Raw genomic sequence first — 21,685 nt, 5'->3', positions numbered from 1 at the left:
CTCGAGACTAAACAACATCTTGCCGCGTGGAATTTGAACTGCCTACGCTGAAGGATTGGATTCTGCTTGGAGTTTTAAACAACTGTAATTTTATAGCTAGTATCCAGCCTCGCGCGCGGGCAGGCTCTGTAGAGTACGGTGGGGTACGACCGACATGCCCGGTTGTGATTTTGCGAACGGTTTGAGACTACGTCACACGTCGCCATGTAGGGCTGGCTTAGAAGTTGCTGCCGGAGGCGGTGGTTGGCTCGGGTGATTTCTGCTTCGGCCCCGTGGACAGTGGAGGCTGCCCACCCGTGTCGCGATGGATTAATGGTTACCACAAATCTTCACGTCCACGTTTAGAAATTTTGCTGCAGCTGTGCTCCTGACTAACAAAAGTCTGTGCAGAAGACGGGTGGACAACAGAATGTATGATAGCGGGAATGCAGAACTTCACAAGACGTAAAAGGAGCGTCATTCCTAGCACATATGGATGAAATCGTCAGGACAGTCTACTGTCCAGAAATACTTTGAAAAAAATAAAGAAAATTCATTCACCATTCAGAAAGAATAAAAGCAAAATAAGCACACTACAGGGAGGGGGGATCCTAGGTAGGGCAGGGTAGTAAAACAAAGCTGCTTTCAATGACAAAGGGTAAAATGAAGCCGCTCTAGCCGAGACCTGGGTGAGATAATTAGGTGATAATTAGGTGCTAACAAGGGTGCATGTCCCGAATAGCAGGAAATTTGGGTCGGATGAGCGGACATGGGCGGGACATGCACCGGGATGGCCAGGCACATATGCAGGCATTATCGGCCTCCATATGTCCCGCACACTAATTGTTGTGAATCTCCGGGTCATATGCAGGTCCGTCTATACCAAGTGTGCGGACGGCATATACCCGTTATCGGCCACATATTTTGAATATCTGGGTTTATATACAGGAGTATTCGACCCGGATATTCGCTTTTTCGTGTAGTGCAACCAAATTGAAATTACCTGCTGACGTTTCGATGTCTGTCAGACATCTTCCTTGTCTGACAGACATCGAAATGACAGACATCGAAACGTCAGCAAGTAAGTTTAATTTGGTTGTGTATAAGAATTCTCATATATACTATATTCTACCAACCTGATGAAATTATTTTCGGAAGTGTCTATAAAGCAGAGTGTACGTCTTGTCTAGTACTGTAGTACTTAGTTCATTATCTTGAGAATCAGCACAAAGATTAACTTGAAATTGGTATCAAAATACACCAAATATACAAAATACAGTCAAACCTGAATTTAGAGGAACACAGAAGGGAATAAGAAAAACATGGGCAGGATTAAGTTGACTTCACTATGTAGGTGAATCCATTTATCTATATCTATATCCGTCCGCTTATACCATCGAGGGTGTCGCTGGGAGGAGGAGAAGGCGGTCTAGTGCTTGACGTGTGGCCTGTTGGAGTGTCAGTCCATGGGTGTTCAGGGTCTCTTTCACTCCGTCGATCCACCGGCGTCGTGGTCGACCTCTGGCCCGCCCGGTCCTGACACTCTGGTATTGTAGGCTCTCAGGGCCGGTCGATTGGGTGACATCCTGACAAGGTGCCCGTAGGCTAGGCGAATGAGATTTTAGGTGAATGAGACTATTTTATGTGGCTGGTGACGAGGGGTGGCCATGATTGCCTGTGCCAGGTGGTTGAACGACCAGGTTTAACTTACACTTATCCACAAATGAACTTTGTTTTAACTGCATGTTATGAAGCCTTGTCCTGCTGAGGATTTCTTTGACAAGTTAACCCCCCTAAGGTTGTAAATTAATCTGATTAGTAATTCTTGGCCTATTTTGTGCTACTGCTGCAGATTTACTTCCCCAGTCGATGCAGTTTGGATGCGGTATATATATATATGCCTTATATATGTGAGAAATGCCCCAAACTCGTATGGATACTGGCCCCACACACAAGCATTTCATAATGTTCATTCCGCATACGTATATACTACCCTGGGAAAACACAGACTCCTTCGAGGCGCGCAATACCTAGTTTACCGATCCCCACCACACGCGCGCACGGAACACCCGCCGCCCAACACCAGCCGGCCCCCAGAAAACAAGCTGGCCTCAACTATCGCTTTGCCTCTTACGGAAGCGAGCGATAGTTGTTGGGGGCCGGCGTAAGTGAGGCCAGCTGGTAGTGGGGAGGGTGCATAGTTGCGGGAGGGCGCGCGTTAGGCAGGGGATCGGTAACTCTTATTTGCGAAGCTTCTCGAGCTGGTTTCCCAGGGTACATACATACGGGCTCAGCGGACATTGTTTAGGGTTGTTAAGATATTTTTGGCTGGTGAACTGTTGCAATTCTTGTGGGATTGGAGTACAGCAGAACGGTAAGAAAGTTATAGTTCGTCTCTATGGTATTGGTGATATCTATTGTGTTCCTGTAAGAAAAGTGCGAAACGTTTGAGACCGTTTCTGAGTTATCACGTAGACGATTATTAGAGGTTATTTGTACTTTTCACAAGGTAAAAATGAAAATTTTTTAAATTTGTTGGCTGTATGTATGAATAGCCAGAGTCCTCCCCAAAGGATGGAATAAGGGAGGCCCTCCATTATACTCCTAGCCAGCTCCACTATACTACTTTTGAAATTTAGTACATGTCTCTTCCCTATTTTCTTGGTTAGTTTTGCTAAAATGAATGAAAATTCACAGATTTTTGTGCCAAGTGGCATCACTTTTCCAGTTGGCATTGTCTGCAAAAACCTGTGAATGAGCGATGATCAAAACAATAGTTGTTTTGCCACTTCACAACAAAGGAATCACTATAATATATTATACTTGTAGTATTTGACACCCTCTGTCATTGCCAAATGAATGCATTTTCATAAAAGCGCAAAGCGTTGGTTCAGGTTATTTTTTCCAGCCCCTCCACTATACTAAAAAATTCCGGGGAGAACCCTGATAGTCATAGTCGACAAAGTTTTATATTTATCGTAGGCGCCACAGAAGGCTATTGTGTTGCATGGGTGCATAATGCGCAAGCGCAAATACAGCGTGACATACGTGATACAGTTTTCATGATTAAAGCGCACTCCACAATTACAAATCAATAGTCGTCTAGACAAATAAACAACAACATGATATTGGAGACAAACAACATCACATGCCTATGTGTTTACCACACATTTCTTTGCGTAGGTTGTATAGCAGTGGTTTATGATTAGCTTTAAGTAAATTTTGGCAGAAATTGATAACATTTCTTTCCAAAGGGGAGGGGGAATGTTTTTAATGTAGATACATGTGCGCTGAATCATGCATGGCAAGGGAGTCATATTTATCTAACCTTTGTTTAGATTGGATTGTTATGATCGTCCTCTATGCTAAGACAGTAATTCAAGAATTTGGAAGGTTAGATGATGCCAGCGTAGCCTGGAATCCAGCCGTGTTGTGCTTTGGTCGCTCCCCGAAGGTACGCTTCCCATCTACGAACACCAGACGTGTTGGCAGGAAGCGTACCTTGTCTAGTTTCAGTTTTTCCTGGTTAGATGAATTGCAGCGTTATGATGATTACTGGGTTATATTATTTACACCTGTTTTATTATTTTTTTATGTATAATCTTCATATCCATTTTATTGTATTATGATTTGTAAATCTTGATAGGGGGAAGAGTTTGTATAAGCCACACAGCCCCCCCCCCCACTGCACGTTCTGTTGTTTTCTTTAATTTGCTGTATGTTATCATTTTTTAAAGTGCAAAATAAAATCAATCAATCAAAAACAAGGCTGGATTCCAGGCTACGCCAGCGCACGTGTTGCGATTTTGCGTTTCAGCCCCTTGCAATCTAGTGTTTGCCCTTTTGTAGAGTTTGTCTTCCTTCTGTTACGGCCCGGGTGGCGGTAACATAGCGATGTAGAACTCCGCGGCCAAATGGATATATATACATTTCTGTCTATGAATTGAAAAATATCTTAAGTTGCTTTGAGATGCATGCAGTCCGTAGGCTCTGTGATTCTGTGGACGTAATGCGAAGGTCGCCATTATGCGCAGGCGCACAGGGGGCACCTTGAGCACATTGCTGTTTATTTAAAACTCGACGAAAATGCTGGTGGAATCTTACATATGGATGAGAGAGTGCAAAGTATAACAGAGCATGAGATTTTATTATATTTAAGAAGGTACCGGAGACTTGCAGAAAAGGAAGGCTGGCTGGGTTTGGATCCACTATTACAATATGTAAAACCGGAGGTTTCAGAAATTTAATGACCAGCTGTATTGCTATGAATGTCGGGCTCTTTTCTTGAAAGAAAATTTCAAATTAGACTGTTTAGTCAATTGCCATAGCGGGCTACTGTGTGGGGTAAGTTTGTAATTAAGTTGTAGGTTCGCGTAATGTATGGGTATTTTCAAAATGTATTCCAGGTAACATCTGTGTTGAAGGACGCTTGCTCGTTTTGTGAGCCGCTTGTCTCTGGAAGCAGTTTGCAATCCTATATCTTAGGTGAAGGTGGAGAATAATATTTTTCGTTGGCTCTGTGTCCATATGTGTGTGGACAAGGGTTTTATTGTTGGTACAGCTACACGTGGTTTTGGGCTTCTTGGCGGCTGTCCATGGCTCTACAGAAGAGTTTGTTTTTTTGTGATGATTGTCCTTTTTAGTATGTCTTCACACAATCTCTCGTCGGTTGGGATTAATGACCCCCTCCATAGTGTTGGCATCTGTATAGCCGGCCGCTAGGAGTGCGAATTTAGTCAGGCTATGTCTTTTTGTTCTAGACATGATATCTCGCGATTGGCTACTACAAATGCTATTCTGTAATGTAAAGCCTGCTCTTTCACATGTATATACCACAGAATAGAAATGGCGTCTCCCGAGAAAAAGCCAATGTCGGCAGAAACGGCCCTAAAAGGGGAGGGAGTGGGCACTGACCGAAAGCAAGAGTGGAAAGAAAAACGTCTTAAATGGGAAGACTTAGAAGACGACACGGCTGAAGCAAACCTTAAGTCAAAAGAGGAGTACATGAAAGGCAAAGGCCCTAAGAAGTCGAAAGAAAAGTCCCGGAAAGGGGAGGATCTGCACGTAGGAGACGTCAGCTCGACTGCACCCCGTGCCGAGCCCAACATCTACACAGCAGCTCCTAAACGTGGTTCTAAAGACCGGAAGGTGAAGGAAGAAGTAAAAATCCTCAAGAAAGATCCAAGAGTCAAGCACAAGGATGTCAAACCTGCCCGAGATGGTTACGAAGATTCGTTCGCAAAGAGGAAGGGATCTACCGTCCCTCTCTGTGCTCCTACCGGGCCCTACACACACGTCCAGACCAGGTATATTCACATGGGAGACCACGTGGTGACCTGTGCGGATGTCACGGAAGATGCGAGCACAGATCCCTACAGCATCCCAGAAAATGTTTACAACGACCCCGAGGAAGTCAGCTTTTGCTTCAAAGCCAAAGGTACGTCTTGCAACAACTTAAAACAAGACATGGCAATCGTGGAAATCATGTGGTGTATAGGGGTTATACATAATAGCCTGTATATGTAAATGAGAGAAAGGCTTGTATGTGCAAAGAGTCTTCCTTGTGTGATATCTATGATAGCTAAGATTCTACTTTTGTAGTCTCAACCTCCTTGAGGTTGTCAAATGTATCATTACCATTGCCCATGTGATAGAAGACACATGTACATTTTACCACCACCTGTGCAATAACTGTAGTTTGCAGACATACTTGTAAATACTTTTGTGTTGACAAATGCATTATTTATTTTTAAGATTGGTTAAAGAAACTTAAAACAAGACAAAGAACCAAATTTGGTTCAAGCCTATGACTTTTGAATAGAATTAAAATTGATGTTGATGATTCAACTTTAGGGTAGGACAGTACACGGATAAAACTCAATTTCGATTACTCATAATTATTAGACAACTATGTATACAGGGAGAGTTTCATATGATTGTTCCACGATCGCACGATCGAACAATGATCGTACGACGATGATACGACAAAAGTACGTCGTATTTCCTACCCGGGGCCAGGCTGGGTTTGTTTGCGGAAAAGAAACATTAAAGTTCGTGCCGATAAATATGCACAAGCCATGCTTGTGAATTATTTCTGGTCCGTTTTGTGTTTTTGCATTCTTCAATGTCGTACTTTTTTTCGTTCCCCAAAACTGCCCTTTGTGGAAATGTGACGTTAGCCTGTTTTAGAGGTTGTGTCCATATCTTCTTTTTTTTTAATTGTTTTTTTTTTCAAACTTTATTCAGATAAACAAAAACAAAAACATACAATACAAGAAACTTAAACAAGAACATACAAGTGCACATACACTGACAGGTAAGTGTCCATATCTTTAAGGTCGCGGCATGTATGCCAATCTTTTCTTGTTCTATCATATCTCAGAGCGTGTTGTGGGAACCTACAGACGGATGGTGTCGGACGATATCTTCTGGCTCACCCTGGGCTGCTCTCTTCTGATCATAGCCTCGGTCATCGCCGCTGCAGTTTTGTCATCTTATCTCATACCGGCAAAAAAGGTAGGATCACATATGTCATGTATTTATAGAAATAGCATAGGTGTATCATTTTTTGCACTTACTTTAACACAGCACAATACAACAGTCATGCATGCAACTTAACATTAAATTCCTTTGTATTTGTTTCATACAGGACTGTTGTGCTTTCATGGTTAAAGGCAACCTAAGCAATATTACAGCGTCAAAGTGGAAATATTCTGAATAAGGCTATCTACATGATATTGACATCTACTGCACTGTATTCTCACATTTACATCATGATTTGATACTTTGAGCGGTTTAAAACAGCCCTGAGACAAGTTGCACGAGGATATTCCTTATTATTGTACCCCCCCCCCAAAAAAAAATAAGGACTTGATCTGGAATCCTTGTGCAACTCATTCCCGCGCTGTTTTTAACGGCTCAATTTATGAAATAATGATGTAATTGTGCTAAGATAGTGCATTAGATGTCAATATTATACAGACTGCCTTATTCAGAATATTTCCACTTTTAGCAATGTGGTATTGCTTAAGTTGCCTTTAAGGAATTTTCTACTGTCGTTTGGATTTGGATCAGTTCTATCCAGAGGATGCTCTCCACAAAATCAAATCAGTGTAGCCTCAAACGTAATCTATTGGTAAATGTTGCTTTCTCAAATATTTGGTTACAGGCTTCAAAGAGTCAGGATGTCGTGTTTGACACAGAGAGTCAGAAAAAGTCAGGCAATCCTTGGGTGATGACGTCTGAGAAGAAAGACAGCTCTACCGTTCCCTTTTCGACCACGCCCTTGGCACTGAAGCTCACGACGACAGCCACATCCTCGCCAATGACATTCAACACGGAAAACGGCTCGACTCTTGCTAACCTGACTTCACCTTCTCCACCGCCGATGCTCATGATGTCAAGCGTTCCTCGGACGGTGACGTTTTACGAGGGAAACAACTCCACCGTTGTCTTTTCTACTTCGCCTTCAACAGAACGGTCGACCGTCAATGTGACAAACAAGACCTTGCCACCAACGACCACCACACCCACTACAGGTATGTTATGTTGACGACAGTGACTCTACTTTAAAATCAACAGGTCTCAAAGAAAAGTGTTGATGTCGCGGATAAAAATATATGCCAAAAGTATATGCCTGTGGTCCAAAACGAAATCATGCTGTTGGATTTGGGTTTTATAGAAACCCCATGCTATTAGAATTCAGACTTCTATAAGCGCACTGTCAACCACGGTCGTCGCCTTGCTCGGTGACATGAGGTACCCACACACGCCAACACGATTGGACTTCAGTATTGATTTATACAAATGGTACGCACTTTCTGTGCAGTGATATAGAATAGGATTGTCTTCATTCGAGAAAAGCTGAATAAAACTTCATATATGTTCTCATGTTGTATGATAGCACATTTTTATTGTGCTGCTGTTGTGTATTTGCAGGCTTGGATGAATTTGTCGAGAAGCTCTGTGAGAATGGAACCTGTGTGAACAAAGATGGCGGACACAACTGTACCTGCTACCCTGGATGGACCGGACAAAACTGTCAGCAAGGTACGGCATTTAGTTAACCTCTCCCTCCTATCCTTGTTGCGTTTCTTATTTGACCATCAAGTATATATTAACAAATATATACGTTTCTTGTAACCACGTGGTGTTGTAATAAGACAAGAAAGTGTCTAAATCATTTACGGAAAGATAACACAAATTGAATCTATGTTGCCATTGCCATGTTGGTCTTGTTATAACACATTTCATTGTGCTGTTGTTGTCTATTTGCAGGCTTGGATGAATTTGTCGAGAACGTCTGTGAGAATGGAACCTGTGTGAACAAAGATGGCGGACACAACTGTACCTGTCGCCCTGGATGGACCGGAGAAACGTTTCAGCAAGGTACGGCATTTAACCTCTCATTCCTATTATTGTAGCGTTTCTTATTTGACCATCAAGTGTATATTGATAACGTTTCTTGTAACCACGTAGTGTTGTAATAAGAAAAGAGAGTCTTTAAATTATCTAAGGAAAGATCACACGAACTGAATCTATGTTGCCATTGCCATGTTGGTCCTCTTATAACACATATTATTGTGCTGCTGTTGTCTATTTACAGGCTTGGATGAATTTGTCAAGAAGCTCTGTGAGAATGGAACCTGTGTGAGCAAAGATGGCGGACACAACTGCACCTGCTGCCCTGGATGGACTGGACAGAATTCTCATCAAGGTAAGTTTCTCCCTCCTTTCATTATTTACTGTTCTTATTTGATCATCAAGCGTATATATCACACACACACACACACACACACACACACACACACACACATTATTTATTGTGCCGCTGTTTTTTGTCTATTTGCAGACGTGGATAAGTTTGTCGAGACGCTCTGTGAGAATGGAACTTGTGTGAGCAAAGATGGCGGACACAACTGTACGTGCTGCCCTGGGTGGACTGGTAAGGCATTTAAGCTCTCCCTTATATCATTGTTTCTTTTCTCATTTGACCATCAAGTGTATATTGTAATGCTATATAATGTTATAATAAGTAAAGAGAGTGTCTAAATTATATAAGGAAATATCACACAAACCGAATCTATGTTGCCATTGCCATGTTCGTCTTCTTATAACACATATTATTGTGCTGCTGTTGTGTATTTACAGGCTTGGATGAATTTGTCAAGAAGCTCTGTGAGAATGGAACCTGTATGAGCAAAGATGGCGAACAAAACTGTACCTCTCGCTCTGGATGGACCGAACAGAACTGTCAGCAAGGTAAGGTACACGACTTTTCTCTCTCCTTTCATTGCTGTTTTTCTTATTTGATCATCAATGGTATATAATACTGACAAATATAAAGTCTATTGTTACGACGTAGTGTTGTGATAAAGAAAGGGAGGGTCTTCATTGGAAGAAAGCTCACAAAAACTGTATCGATGCTGCCAATGCTATGGCTTGTATTGATGTCATTGGTTTTATAACATGTACTATTGTGATGCTGTTGTTATCTATTTCAGACTTGGATGAATTTGTCGAGAAGCTCTGTGAGAATGGAATCTGTGCGAGCAAAGATGGCGGACACAACTATACCTGCCACCCTGGATTGACTGTACGGAACTGTCAACAAGGTAAGGTACTTTCTCCTGCTTTTCATTATTTTTTTTTTCATTGATCATCTAGCGTAGATTTACAAATATCTAACTTTAAGTTTCCTGTAACCACACAGTGTAGTAAAATAAAAAAGGTGTGTTTTTATTCTATGAAAGCTCACACAAACGTTACTGAACCCATCATGACATGCACTGACATCGTTGGTCTGATGACACAATTTTATTGTTCTATTGTTGTCTATTTACAGACCCCTGTGAGAATGGAACCTGTGTGAGCAAAGATGACGAAAACAACTGTACCTGCCACCCTGGATGGATCGGACAGAACTGTCAGCAAGGTAAGCTGTATGACTTTCATTTTCCTTTATGGGTTTTTATGTTATAAGACTTATGTGATCAAACATAAAGTATATATTGACAAATATCATTAAGTTTCTTGTTACAATGTAATACATGCACAGTGATAAAGAAAGGGAGTGTCTTAATTCGAGAAAAGCTCACGCAAACTGAATCTAATGTTGCCATTGCCAAGCACTGATGTTGTTTGTCTGATCACACATTTTATTGTGCTGCTGTTGTCAAGACGTGGACAAATGTGCCATGAAGCTCCGTGAGAATGGAACCTGTGTGAGTAAAGATGACAACTGCACCTGCCCATCCGTATGGACTGGAAAGAACTGTCAAAAACGCAAGTCCCGTTTACTTCCCTTCCTATTACAACGGTATTTACAGCATTTATGGTCCGTATTTTGGCCAAGAATCGCCTCAATGAGTATTCAAAAGATATTTTTTTCCGTTTTGACACAGATATAAATGAGTGTGTCAGTAGACCATGTAAACATGGACACTGCGTGGACAAAGATGGCGGATACAATTGCACCTGCTCACATGGATGGACTGGACAGAACTGTCAGCATGGTGAGTTTTTTTTTTTTAATAATTTTGGAATGACAACAATACAAACTGTTGCAGCCTAACCAATTAATTTTCCCTAGCGTGTAGATGATAACTCCATGCAATGCATTTACAAGTTGTGACTCAGCTAAAGTATTGACAAGACGCATTTATGTTCTCACAGACATAGACGAGTGTGCCGAAAAGTTATGTGAACATGGAAGCTGTGTGAACAAAGATGGTGGATACCACTGTACCTGCTCACCTGGATGGACTGGACAAAACTGTCAACAGGGTAAGTTATTGTTATTCCTTGCAATGATGATAATGTACATTACATTTATATTACATATCTCGGCTGAAAATCGTATCATTGCGTATTGACAATATACATTTTCTGTTTTCATACAGACATAGACGAATGTGCATTGAGCCCATGTCAACATGGACGCTGTGTGAACAAAGATGGCGGATTCAACTGTACCTGCTCACCTGGATGGACAGGACAGAACTGTCAACAAGGTTAATGCCTAAGATTTTTACAATAAACCGCATAAACACTATCGTCAGCAAGGCAAGTTCATTCTTCAATGGTAACCAAATACACAGCATGGATGGGCTGTTAGTTCCCCCAGAACTAGTTCAAAGCTTATACCATTGGTTAATGATAAAGACAAAGCTCGATGCACATCGGTCCTGGGTTTGAATCCGTTGACATGGCACCGAGCTTGATTGTGCCTTTGTGTTTTCCTTTCCGTTCGTATGCAGACCTTAATGAGTGTAACGATAAACCGTGCGAACATGGACTCTGTGTGAATAAAGATGGCGGATACAACTGTACCTGCTCCCCTGGATGGACTGGACAGAACTGTCAGCAAGGTGAGTACTTTCCACTCACAGGCTAAAGATTTTGATTCATCACAGATGATCGTTGTCAGAAAAGCAATAGCCTTAGTCAAAAGGTTTTCGTCATGTTTTCATGTGTCTTATATAAAAAGAACTGTTTAAAAAGTTGTATACCAAACAAGCAGGAATTTTGCTTGCTTGATTTGAACATCAACTTTTATGTAGCTAACAAATCCATGTACTGGATTTATGGGGTGTAACGTGGGTGAAAAGATGGTTTCATGCGCGGTAATGCAACAACATCTCCGTTCACACAGACATAAATGAGTGTGCAAATGGCAGAAATCCTTGTCAACATGGGATTTGTGGGAACAAAGATGGTGGATTCATATGCATCTGCAACCGTGGATGGACTGGAAAAAATTGTCAGCAAGGTGAGCTGTATGCAGTTTGATTACACATTACATAACTTTTCCTTCGTGGTGTTCATCAGGTCTTGGTCCTAGTATAGTCGTTGTGGCTATCGTATGATATTTTTATTGATATTAACATTTCCATTATTATTAAGATGTGAACGAGTGTACCAGGAACCCCTGTAAAAACGGACGGTGTCTCAACAATGATGGCGGTTACAAATGCACCTGCTTGCCTGGATGGACTGGACAAAACTGTCAGCATGGTGAGATCCTTACATGAAAATTTGAGTAAAGATAGACAACTGTTTGGTGTATTTTGTGTGGAACAAAGTTTGTTTCTCTGCTGTTGCTACTGCTATGATTTGTCTTGTTGTTTCTGGATCTGTTTTAAATATCAAAGCCAGGGTCTTTGTATTTGAAAACATGGGTTCAGCCTTTTGAAGTATTCTGTGTGGGGTGAAATGAGTCTTTCTACTCCCATACTAGTTACTGTTGTTGTTGTTGTTGTTGTTGCTGTATATGCTTCAAAGTAAACCGTCGTTATGTTCTTTATTGGCTTGGTTATAAAGAGGTTTTACAGCAATACCGAACGTTTGTAATTGGTTGACAAAGGTCTGCAAACACTCAAGTTGGTGACTTTTTCCTTCTTATGTCACACAGAAATAGACGAACGTTTAGTGAGACATCGCAAATAGTTTCCGTACATCGCAAATAGTGACGAGTTTACGTTTCTCTCCCCTCCCTCCCTGCATCATCTTGCTTGATGGTCTATTAACACCAGTCTTTAATGAAGCGTTCATTACACATATTAACGTCAGTTTGAAGATCTCGAGATGTGCTGGACGTGTACGAAAGAAAGCGCTAATCCGGACCACCATTTGTGTGTTGTCTAACGTTCAGTAACCCCTGGCAGAATGGTACGAATGTCAGCTTCAAGTGTTTTAAACAAGTCAACTAATCTATGTAGGAAGAGCAATGAATGTTAATATACTTGCTCAGTGCACGTTGGCGTTAGGCAGGATGTTCGGCGGGCTTGTTTCGTAGCTTGAAAATTTGGTGGGTGAGGACTGATGCCTTTGTTCGTCCCCTTCGTTTTACTTCATTACTAGTTGGGTTGGATGACAGTTAAGTTCACTTGGTGATGATAATTTTTCCTGTGTCGCACAGACATAGACGAGTGCTTAGTGAAACCTTGCAAACATGGACGCTGTGTGAACAAAGCCGGACAATACGAATGTATCTGCAACTCCGGATGGACCGGACAGAACTGCCAGAAAAGTGAGTCGTCTACAGTCATTTCAGTACTGCAGACTAGTCTACAGTTGTTTCAGTAGTTTAGACAGCAAAGCTTTCATCAACTGCTGATGCCATTGTTGTTTTTGTACGTGCATCTGTGTCAACAATCATCCAATCTGGGTTCACACAGACATAGATGAGTGTACCACCGGGTCGCCATGTCGACATGGACGCTGTGTGAACAAAGTTGGCGGATACACATGCACCTGCTCACCTGGATGGATTGGACAGAACTGTCAGCAAGGTGCGTTTTTACATGTCATTTCAAAAGTGATATTATTTGATTATTTTGTTGAACAAAATATGGCACTCTCCTGCTGCTTTACATTGTTTTGTTGTTGTTCTGCAACTAGACATAGACAAACTACATAGCAATATGGAACATATAGTTGACAACGATTGGAGAAACAATCAAGATCATCAATATGGTTACGGAATTGCTTCCCTTTTTCACTCAGACGTGAATGAGTGTGCAACTAGGAATCGATGTCGACATGGACGCTGTGAGAACAAAGATGGCGGATACAAATGTACCTGCTCACCTGGATGGACTGGATTGAACTGTCGGAAAGGTGATGTTTAGTCACTTCAGCAGTAACTAAATGTAGTAAAGCTGTTTTGATTATGTTTTGTAAATATGATGTGTTTTTCCTGTTGCTATCAATTAGTGTTGTTGTAGTTGTTGCAAATGCATCTGCTTAGATAGGAAAATTCAATCTATTTTATTCCACGATTGTATAGTATATGTAACCTTTGAATTGCAATGCAGAATATGTAGTTTGCAACGTGTGTGGCTTACAATAAAGTTCATTTGGTTACGGGATTATTATCAGGTTTTACACAAACATAGATGAGTGAACAACAAGGAAACGATGGCATCCGTTTTGATAAGAAAACCATCAATCTATTTTACTCCCAGCATGCATAGCGTATGTAACATTTTGAGTAGCAATACTGAACGTGTAGTTGGCAATGGGAGTGGCTAACATTAAATTTCATTTTGTTACTGGGTCTATTTATGCTCAAACTCAGACATAAATGAGTGTACCACCAAGACGCCATGTCGACATGGCCACTGTTTGAACAAATATGGCGGATACAAATGCATCTGCTCACCTGGATGGACTGGACAGAACTGTCAGCATGGTGAGTTGTTTACAGGGCAGTTTAGCAGTTATTTAATGTAGCAATTTTGTTGTATTTTTGTAGATATAATGCGTTTCTCAATTGCTACAACGGCTGTTGTTGTAGTTGTTGCAAATGCATTTGCTTTAATAAGTAATTAAATCAATCCATTTTACTCCCACCTTGTCTAGCCATGTAACGTTTGAATAGCAATGCTGAACATGTGCTTTTCGTTGGCAATGTGTGTGGCTAGCAATCAAGTTTGTTTTGTTAAGTTTTTTTAGTTACAAATGCTACATCAGTTTCTGTTTGATCTATGTTTTACATAACAGTTACTTTTCCTTTGTATATATGATTTATATGGTTTGGATGGTTCACCTTTTGTTTATGTGTTGTAATGTTATTTGTGAATAAAAAAAGTTTGTTTTGTTACTGATTTCATTTTTGCTTATACACAGACATAGATGAGTGTACCGCCAGGAAGCCATGTCGACATGGAAACTGTTTAAACAAAAATGGCGGATACAAATGCACCTGCTCACCTGGATGGGCTGGATATAACTGTCAGCGTGGTACGTTTTTACATGTATTTAGGCCAATACATTTGTAATGCTCTAAAAAAAGATAGAATCTATCGTACAGTAACAGACCAACTTGTTAAACTTGCATATTACACTATGTCAATACGCCATTTATGTTCACAGTTCTATACTATATATGTATGTAGTTATAGAACTTAGACGAGTATCATTGTATTAATTGACTTGTTACTGTTCCCTTGCAATTGTACCATGTACAAATGTTGTTGTTTGTTGTTGTTCTACAACTAGACATATCGTTAACGTTTATATAGAAATATGGAGCTTGTAGTTGACAACGATTGGATAAACAATAAAGGTCACCAATATGGTTATGACATCCCTTTCTTTTTTCACCCAGACATAAATGAGTGCACAACCAGGAATCCATGTCAACATGGACGCTGTGTGAACAAACATGGCGGATATAAGTGCACCTGCTCACCTGGATGGACTGGAAAGAACTGTCAGCAAGGTGAAATATTTACTAAGCGCTATCTTATGTAATTCGATGTCTTATATTTTTGTCTTTAAAGACACATGATGGCTTCTTTGTCTATTTCTTTCCTATTTCTTTTCGAGTATTTACGCTATTTTGAGTTAAAATGACAACATAGTGGTAAATGCCTAAAACTCCCTCAATCTTGCTTTTTACTTCCCATTTTTTAAAAATATTCTAAAGATAGATTTTATTGAAGATCAAAGAATAACTTTCACCTGATGTTTGTTTTCCTTGTTTCGTTATTGTGCTTTATTTTAATTTGATAGCAAACGATTATAAAAAAAAAACAGAAACGATCAAGTTTCTAGGGGAAACTCACAAAAAGCCGCCTCTGCCATCCCCCTATATATTTCTTTATTTTATTTCAATATGTTTTCACTAATGTAACATATGTAAAAAATTTAGAAAATAATAAAATGTTGCATATAGCAGTTAGTTTGACTGTCTAGAAGACTAATATCTTAATCTTGACCATCTCGCAGATGTCAATGAGTGCACCCAGAGACCCTGCAGAAACGGCGGGACCTGTAAGAACAAACGTGCCGGATACACCTGCTCGTGTTCCCCTGGGTGGACCGGGCACATCTGCGAGAAACGTGAGTCATATTTTCGAAAATAGTTTCATCAGGTTGGTAGAATATAGGATATAGTTCTTGTACACAACCAGGTTAAACTTACTTGCTTACGTTTCGGTGGCTATGAGACACCTTCCTCAGAGCTTCTGACTGGAGTTCTGCTTCTCACCGCTATATGTAGCCGAATGGATGTAGGTGGCGCATATGTACTCGTAGACGCCGAAACGTAAGTACGTAAGTTTAACCTGGGTGTGTACAAGAATTCTTCTATATCATGTGAGTCATGGTTTTCGCTCTTCTCACCCTCTCAATTTACTTTAACTGTTTGACCGTTGGGAACCTCATTTAAAGATCTGTCAACCGGTTCTTCATGCTGCTCGGTATCTGTTTTTCTATGTGTTTCAGTTATTTTCATGTCTGTCCATTCTCTGATATTATCCTCTCATCTTTTCCGTTGTCTGCCATCTTTCTTCCTGTGACATTTTCTACTTTGCGAAATGCGGGTCACATGACAAAACTTAGCTTCTTTGTTGAAATTCATTCCAAGAAAAAGACACGTAAATTCAGATCTGTTACCCTAAAAGTAAATGGCGTTGCCACGTTAAGCTGTTTTTCTCTGACACTAAGAAAACAACATTATGCTAGTCCCGTCAAATTAATAGTCCGATCAAAGTTGTTGTGACTTGATATCATAAGAATCAATAACTGACTTGAAGGCAAGAAACATGCATTGTCTTTTCTGTTTTCGAATCCTACCAGTAAAATTATTTCTTTGTGCTAAGACATCAAACACAACTTTCATCATATCGTATTTATAATATATTCATTACTAGAACAGCGGTTTGTTACGGTGTGGAAATACGTGCCCCCTGCATGAAGGCAAACGGTCTTAACAGGAAGCACAGGACCAATCATTTGTATATAGAATGACATCGTCAGAAAAAATGTTGCAGCGAAAACTTTGTGAATTTACAAAACACATTTTAGGTATCATTTATGACCTTTTTTTCTATCCTGTAGACTTTTATGTTATAATATTTGTCAGTTACATGGTAGCTTTCATAATGAAGCTACATGGTACCTCCTCATATTATTTATTCTTTGTTGAGCACATTTTCCCTTGCCTGAGTACCATACGAAAGGCAGTTCACTCAGACGTTCATTATATACTACATGTATATACAGTAGGTTCTAGCTCTGACATTCATTATACACTATATACAGTCGCTTCTCTGTGTATCCGTCTGGGAACCCGGACCATCTTAACGTCTGGAATCGTCCAAATTTTGGACGCAGGCGCTGATTGGTCCCTACACATGAGCGAATTATGGAATGGGTTCAAGCGCTCGTTCGGACCGGTGTTCCAACACCGGAAAAGCCCCCCGCCCCCTTGCGCATGCGGGCGCCGGCCTGTTGTCATCGAGCAAGCGCTCTAAAACCCATCCCTTGATTCGCTCATCAACTGGTGTCACCATCAAACGGTTTGAATGCGCACGTCCCCAGACGGATAGCAGAAGCGAACATAGGAGCGAACTACTATCCGGATGGTACCCAGACTACATTTCCCTAGATCTTGAGAAAAAAAATGCCAATGACCATAAACCGTGTGTTGTTCATAGCAATTACAAACTACAATTAGTCAATCCTCGCAAGAGGCACTTTTAGTGTTAGTGTACAACCCGTCAACTGCACCACTCAGAACTCAGGACTGTGTACCAGCGACCTAGCGCGCGGCTGCAAAACTTTACCTGCGAATGTCTTCAGTTTTAAACAAACTTTCGCTAATCCAACTGACGTGTTGAGATCAGTTTATCTGGCTAAAAGGGAATTGCTCACCGCTAAAAACACGCGTCCATGCAGCCGTTTATTTTTTGGAGTCAGATCAATATTAGGGTACCCACTCGGAGTAATACATCTATGAGACCTTAAACAGTGGATTTAGCTGTAGTATACATGCAACCACTTTAGGTAATATGTTATTACTCCAATTATTAACTGGTTACTCTAGAAGGAATTGTATTTTAGCTGTAATTACTGTAACAGTATTACAAGCCCAAGTGAGAAAGAACGTGCAAGTAAGATCCTATTTATTTCTATTACAGCAAAAACATGCCCCAATTGGTGGACTGAATATGACGGCAAATGCTACAAGTTGGAGAAACAAAAAGTCAAGTGGGAACAAGCGAACGCAGAGTGCAAACGCTCACGTGCAAATCTCGCTTCCGTTCTGAATCCAGGGGAGAACAAATTCCTGAAAGGACTCGCGTCTACAGGTGAGATAGACACATTCTCAAAGCAGAGTTTTCATTCGGGGGATACATCATCCACTAGCACTCACAAACACGCACACAAATGCACACACGCGCGAGCGTGCGCATAAACACTCACACATACATACACACAGAAACAAAGACGCCTATACGTATACGCACTACACGTAAATATACGCACATACATACACACACAATTGAACACACAGACGAATACATTATACGAACATGCATATGCGCACAAACACGCACGCACACAAATGCAAATTCAAGGGGGCACACCCCAGTTTATTTCGCGTTTCAAATGGTGGCAACACAGCCTGAAATACAGCTACCATCTCTTCCAGGGAATTATCCTGAAGCAGACAAGCTGTATACGGGGTGAGAGGATATTCCTTCAGCTACACGACCAAATGAGTTGCGATCCTTCAACGTCTCTAATTTCGAAAAAATTATAGGGAAAAACATTTTTACATGTCAAAAATAATCCACAAAATCGGGCATTTTTGCATTGGATAAAACCCATGAAGAAGATTTTTCCGGCAAATACGACTGCAGAAAGATGAAAACCTTGCGAGTAATCGAGCCAATTATAAAACTAATATGTGTTACAGTTTTTAGAATCATCCAGGGCGCGCGGTCTTGCAACTTAACCCCCCCCCCTCCTCCATTTTTCGGCACAGAATGCAACGCAGACATTAACTCAAACCTAGACCCTCGAAACACTTTCGAAACTTTTTTGTCGCTCACTACCCCGGAAAAACTGGGGTGTGCACCGTCAAGTACGCTCGTACATTCAGATGAACCCCACGAAAGCAAATACGCATACATATACTCGCATACACACAGAACGAAATTCAATACACAAAAACGAAAGAAATAAAATAAAATAAACGATAAGTTTAACAAGACATTTTTTATTGCAGCTCCGGAGGGCAAGATTCCCCTTGTCTGGATTGGGCTATCACGTGAAAGCGGTAAAGACTTTAAATGGTCAGATGGGTCACCATCAGTTTCCTTCGCGAATTGGGCTCCGGGCGAGCCGGGATGGGGCGAAAATTGTGTTGGAATGTACTTCAAGGTTTGTGTTTTGCTGCTTTTATTTCAATCTGATAAAGAAGTTCAGTGCACAGTGAAATGTCAGATACTCCAAGCAGTCAAAGCCTCGAGGCTTGTGTTTATAACTGATGGAACACTACAAGACAAGTGTTGGCAAAAGAGCTAGGTCGGTTCACTCGAATAGAACGTAGAACGCAGCAACGCTTAAAATTTAAGATTTACTCCTGACACCAATATCGGTAAGTTATAAGTTTGTCAAACAGAAACACAAAGACAACACGATGGCAAATTTTGTGTTTACAGCACTTGACAGCACTAAACAAAAAACACATTTAGTCCAAGAGCGTTTATTGAATGTAACTTCCTACCTACACATATAATGACATCATCAAACAAGAGTTCGGCGACCTCATACCTCCATGAAATATGCAGAGATTTTGTAAATTTTATGCAAATGACTTGCACATTTACATGGATTATACATGGTGTTCATCAGTGACTAACATACACATGTAACAAGTACAAAATTCCCATCATCAATCATTAAGAGGTTTTGCAATTTTTGCTTATACTATGCAAATCAGTTCCTCATTGGCATATTTGTTATCTGCTTATGTTCCATCTATCAATCTACATGTGTTACATTTATTGTAAACAGTTATTGAAAACAGTGAAATTATGCAATTTGAAAGTATGAAACCAATCCATTTAGCTATTCTTGAGTTACCTTGTTGACAGACAGACACACAAACGCTAGTGAAAATATAACCTCCATGACATTTCATGGAGGTAATAAAGAAAAATAATAATCTGGTACCAAAAACATGGGCCTCCCACACACCAGATGTAAAAAAACGCGGAAATTAGTAATATGTCCCAAAATAGGCACTTTTAATTTCCAGCACATACGTAAACTCTTTAGAATAGAATATACTAGTATAGAATAGAATAGAATAGAATAGAATAGAATAGAATAGAATAGAATAGAATGAGACGAAATAGAACAGAACATACCTGTATTTTACCATGCTTTGTGTTTCTGTTGATAATGGGTTATTTCGGGTGAGTTCAGGACAGCGTATACAATGCAGATGACAAAACTAGATGAATTTACAGAGGAGTTAATCAATGTTTTCAAGTTAGCAACCGTGTGATATACGGAAATGTGCGAAACAATTAACACTACAAGTGATTCATTCGTAAGTCAATCTCGCCATAGAAATGAGTGTTCCGTATGAATTCAAAAATCAGTTTGTGTTCATTTTCAAATGACGAGATGCAATACATAATATTCGAAATATGTTCTTGATTACAAATAAAAACTCCATTTATGAAAGGATCCTGTGGTATGGTTGGAAATAACTGCAGACATAAGTACTATCAATATAGTAACAACAACGTAACACTCATATCCGTTGATGTTTACTTTTCAACAGACCGGCAAAAATTGGATCTTTGGAAGAAAGAGAAAGAGAGGAGAGTGGAACGACGAACACTGCTGGTCTCACTATCCTTACGTTTGTAAGCGTCAAAAATAGAAAATAAGCACAAAATGCGACTTTCTGTCAATAGATTAATCAAGCAATTAGGTTGAACTGAACGTTAGACGTCTTATTTCTAGTTTTATTATGATAAGGACTACTGTTGACTTCAACACTAAGAATAAGAAAAGAACAGTTTCTCTCGATGAATCAAGAAAGTAGTTTGGATTGAAAAGCTAGTGGACTTACTGTAAGTACCACTTTGATGATGGCAAAGTTGAATAGTAAAGACAATAATAGATTGAATAACTAAATTTAATTGGATTAAAAGTTAGTGGACTTATATATAGAATGTCTAAGGTGCAATGGGCAGTGGGTAGAGAGCCTTGCATTCGTTAGGTCGTGAGTTCGATCCCCGGTCGACGAAAGACTTTAAAAAATGGTACATGTTGCTTACCCTGCTTGACGCTTGGAGTATGGTAATTGAACACACAGGCCATTGGACCCTTGCCGTAGTGATTGCAGAAATCTGCGTAGTCCAAGGACTGTAGAAATGGCTATGGGCGCCGCCCGATGCACCATTTGGTGCATGCAGGAAAGACTTTCAGCTAACTTTTAACATTTTCAAACTTATTCGTTGATGGCAAAGGCCTCTGATACTTTTTTTAGGTTGGGTTGAAAGTTGGTGTACTTTTCAAATAATTTGCATGTCTTTTGTATCAAGTGATGTTTTCACAGAGAAACTATTTGTGGTTTTGTACAGTGAAATAAGAACTTAGTTTGGATTGGAAGTTGAATGAAAGATGGTGAACGTTTTTTGTAGAATCTCTCATCTATTTCGTAGGAGATATAAAACTCTTTTGAAAATAGAAAATGAGTATCGAGGAGTCAATAAGACGCCAGGTATATTGAAACTTGATGGAAGTTGTTTTAAAACCTTTAAGTGCCAGTATTTACTTTGGAACTGTTCATATGTAACCGTCTTATCGAAGAGAGTAAGGGACCTTCCTGGTGTAAGTGGATCAAACCATTCTGGTGGCTTAAATGGTATAGGGAATTTCCCGAGCA

At 40.3% G+C, this 21,685-nt stretch overlaps 1 protein-coding gene across 1 annotated transcript; it reads left to right on the top strand.

Moving 5' to 3' along the window:
* The first annotated feature begins 7,213 nt into the window (after nt 1–7,213).
* LOC118407188 (fibropellin-1-like) lies at nt 7,214–20,882 on the top strand. The gene is made up of 18 exons (XM_035807611.1): nt 7,214–7,517; nt 7,918–8,028; nt 8,257–8,367; nt 8,585–8,695; nt 8,831–8,923; nt 9,130–9,240; nt 9,483–9,593; nt 9,824–9,913; nt 10,159–10,263; nt 10,383–10,493; nt 13,486–13,599; nt 14,060–14,173; nt 14,611–14,724; nt 15,092–15,205; nt 15,715–15,828; nt 17,910–18,080; nt 19,004–19,158; nt 20,573–20,882. Exons 1-18 carry the CDS (start codon nt 7,214–7,216, stop codon nt 20,672–20,674), a joined length of 2,256 nt encoding a protein of 751 aa, XP_035663504.1. The 3' UTR covers nt 20,675–20,882.
* Nucleotides 20,883–21,685: the final 803 nt, after the last annotated feature.

Source organism: Branchiostoma floridae, chromosome 19 (assembly GCF_000003815.2).
Source record: "Branchiostoma floridae strain S238N-H82 chromosome 19, Bfl_VNyyK, whole genome shotgun sequence".
NCBI lineage: Eukaryota > Metazoa > Chordata > Leptocardii > Amphioxiformes > Branchiostomatidae > Branchiostoma > Branchiostoma floridae.
Note: the sequence above shows the minus strand (reverse complement) of the source record. Positions and strands in the feature narration are given on the sequence as shown.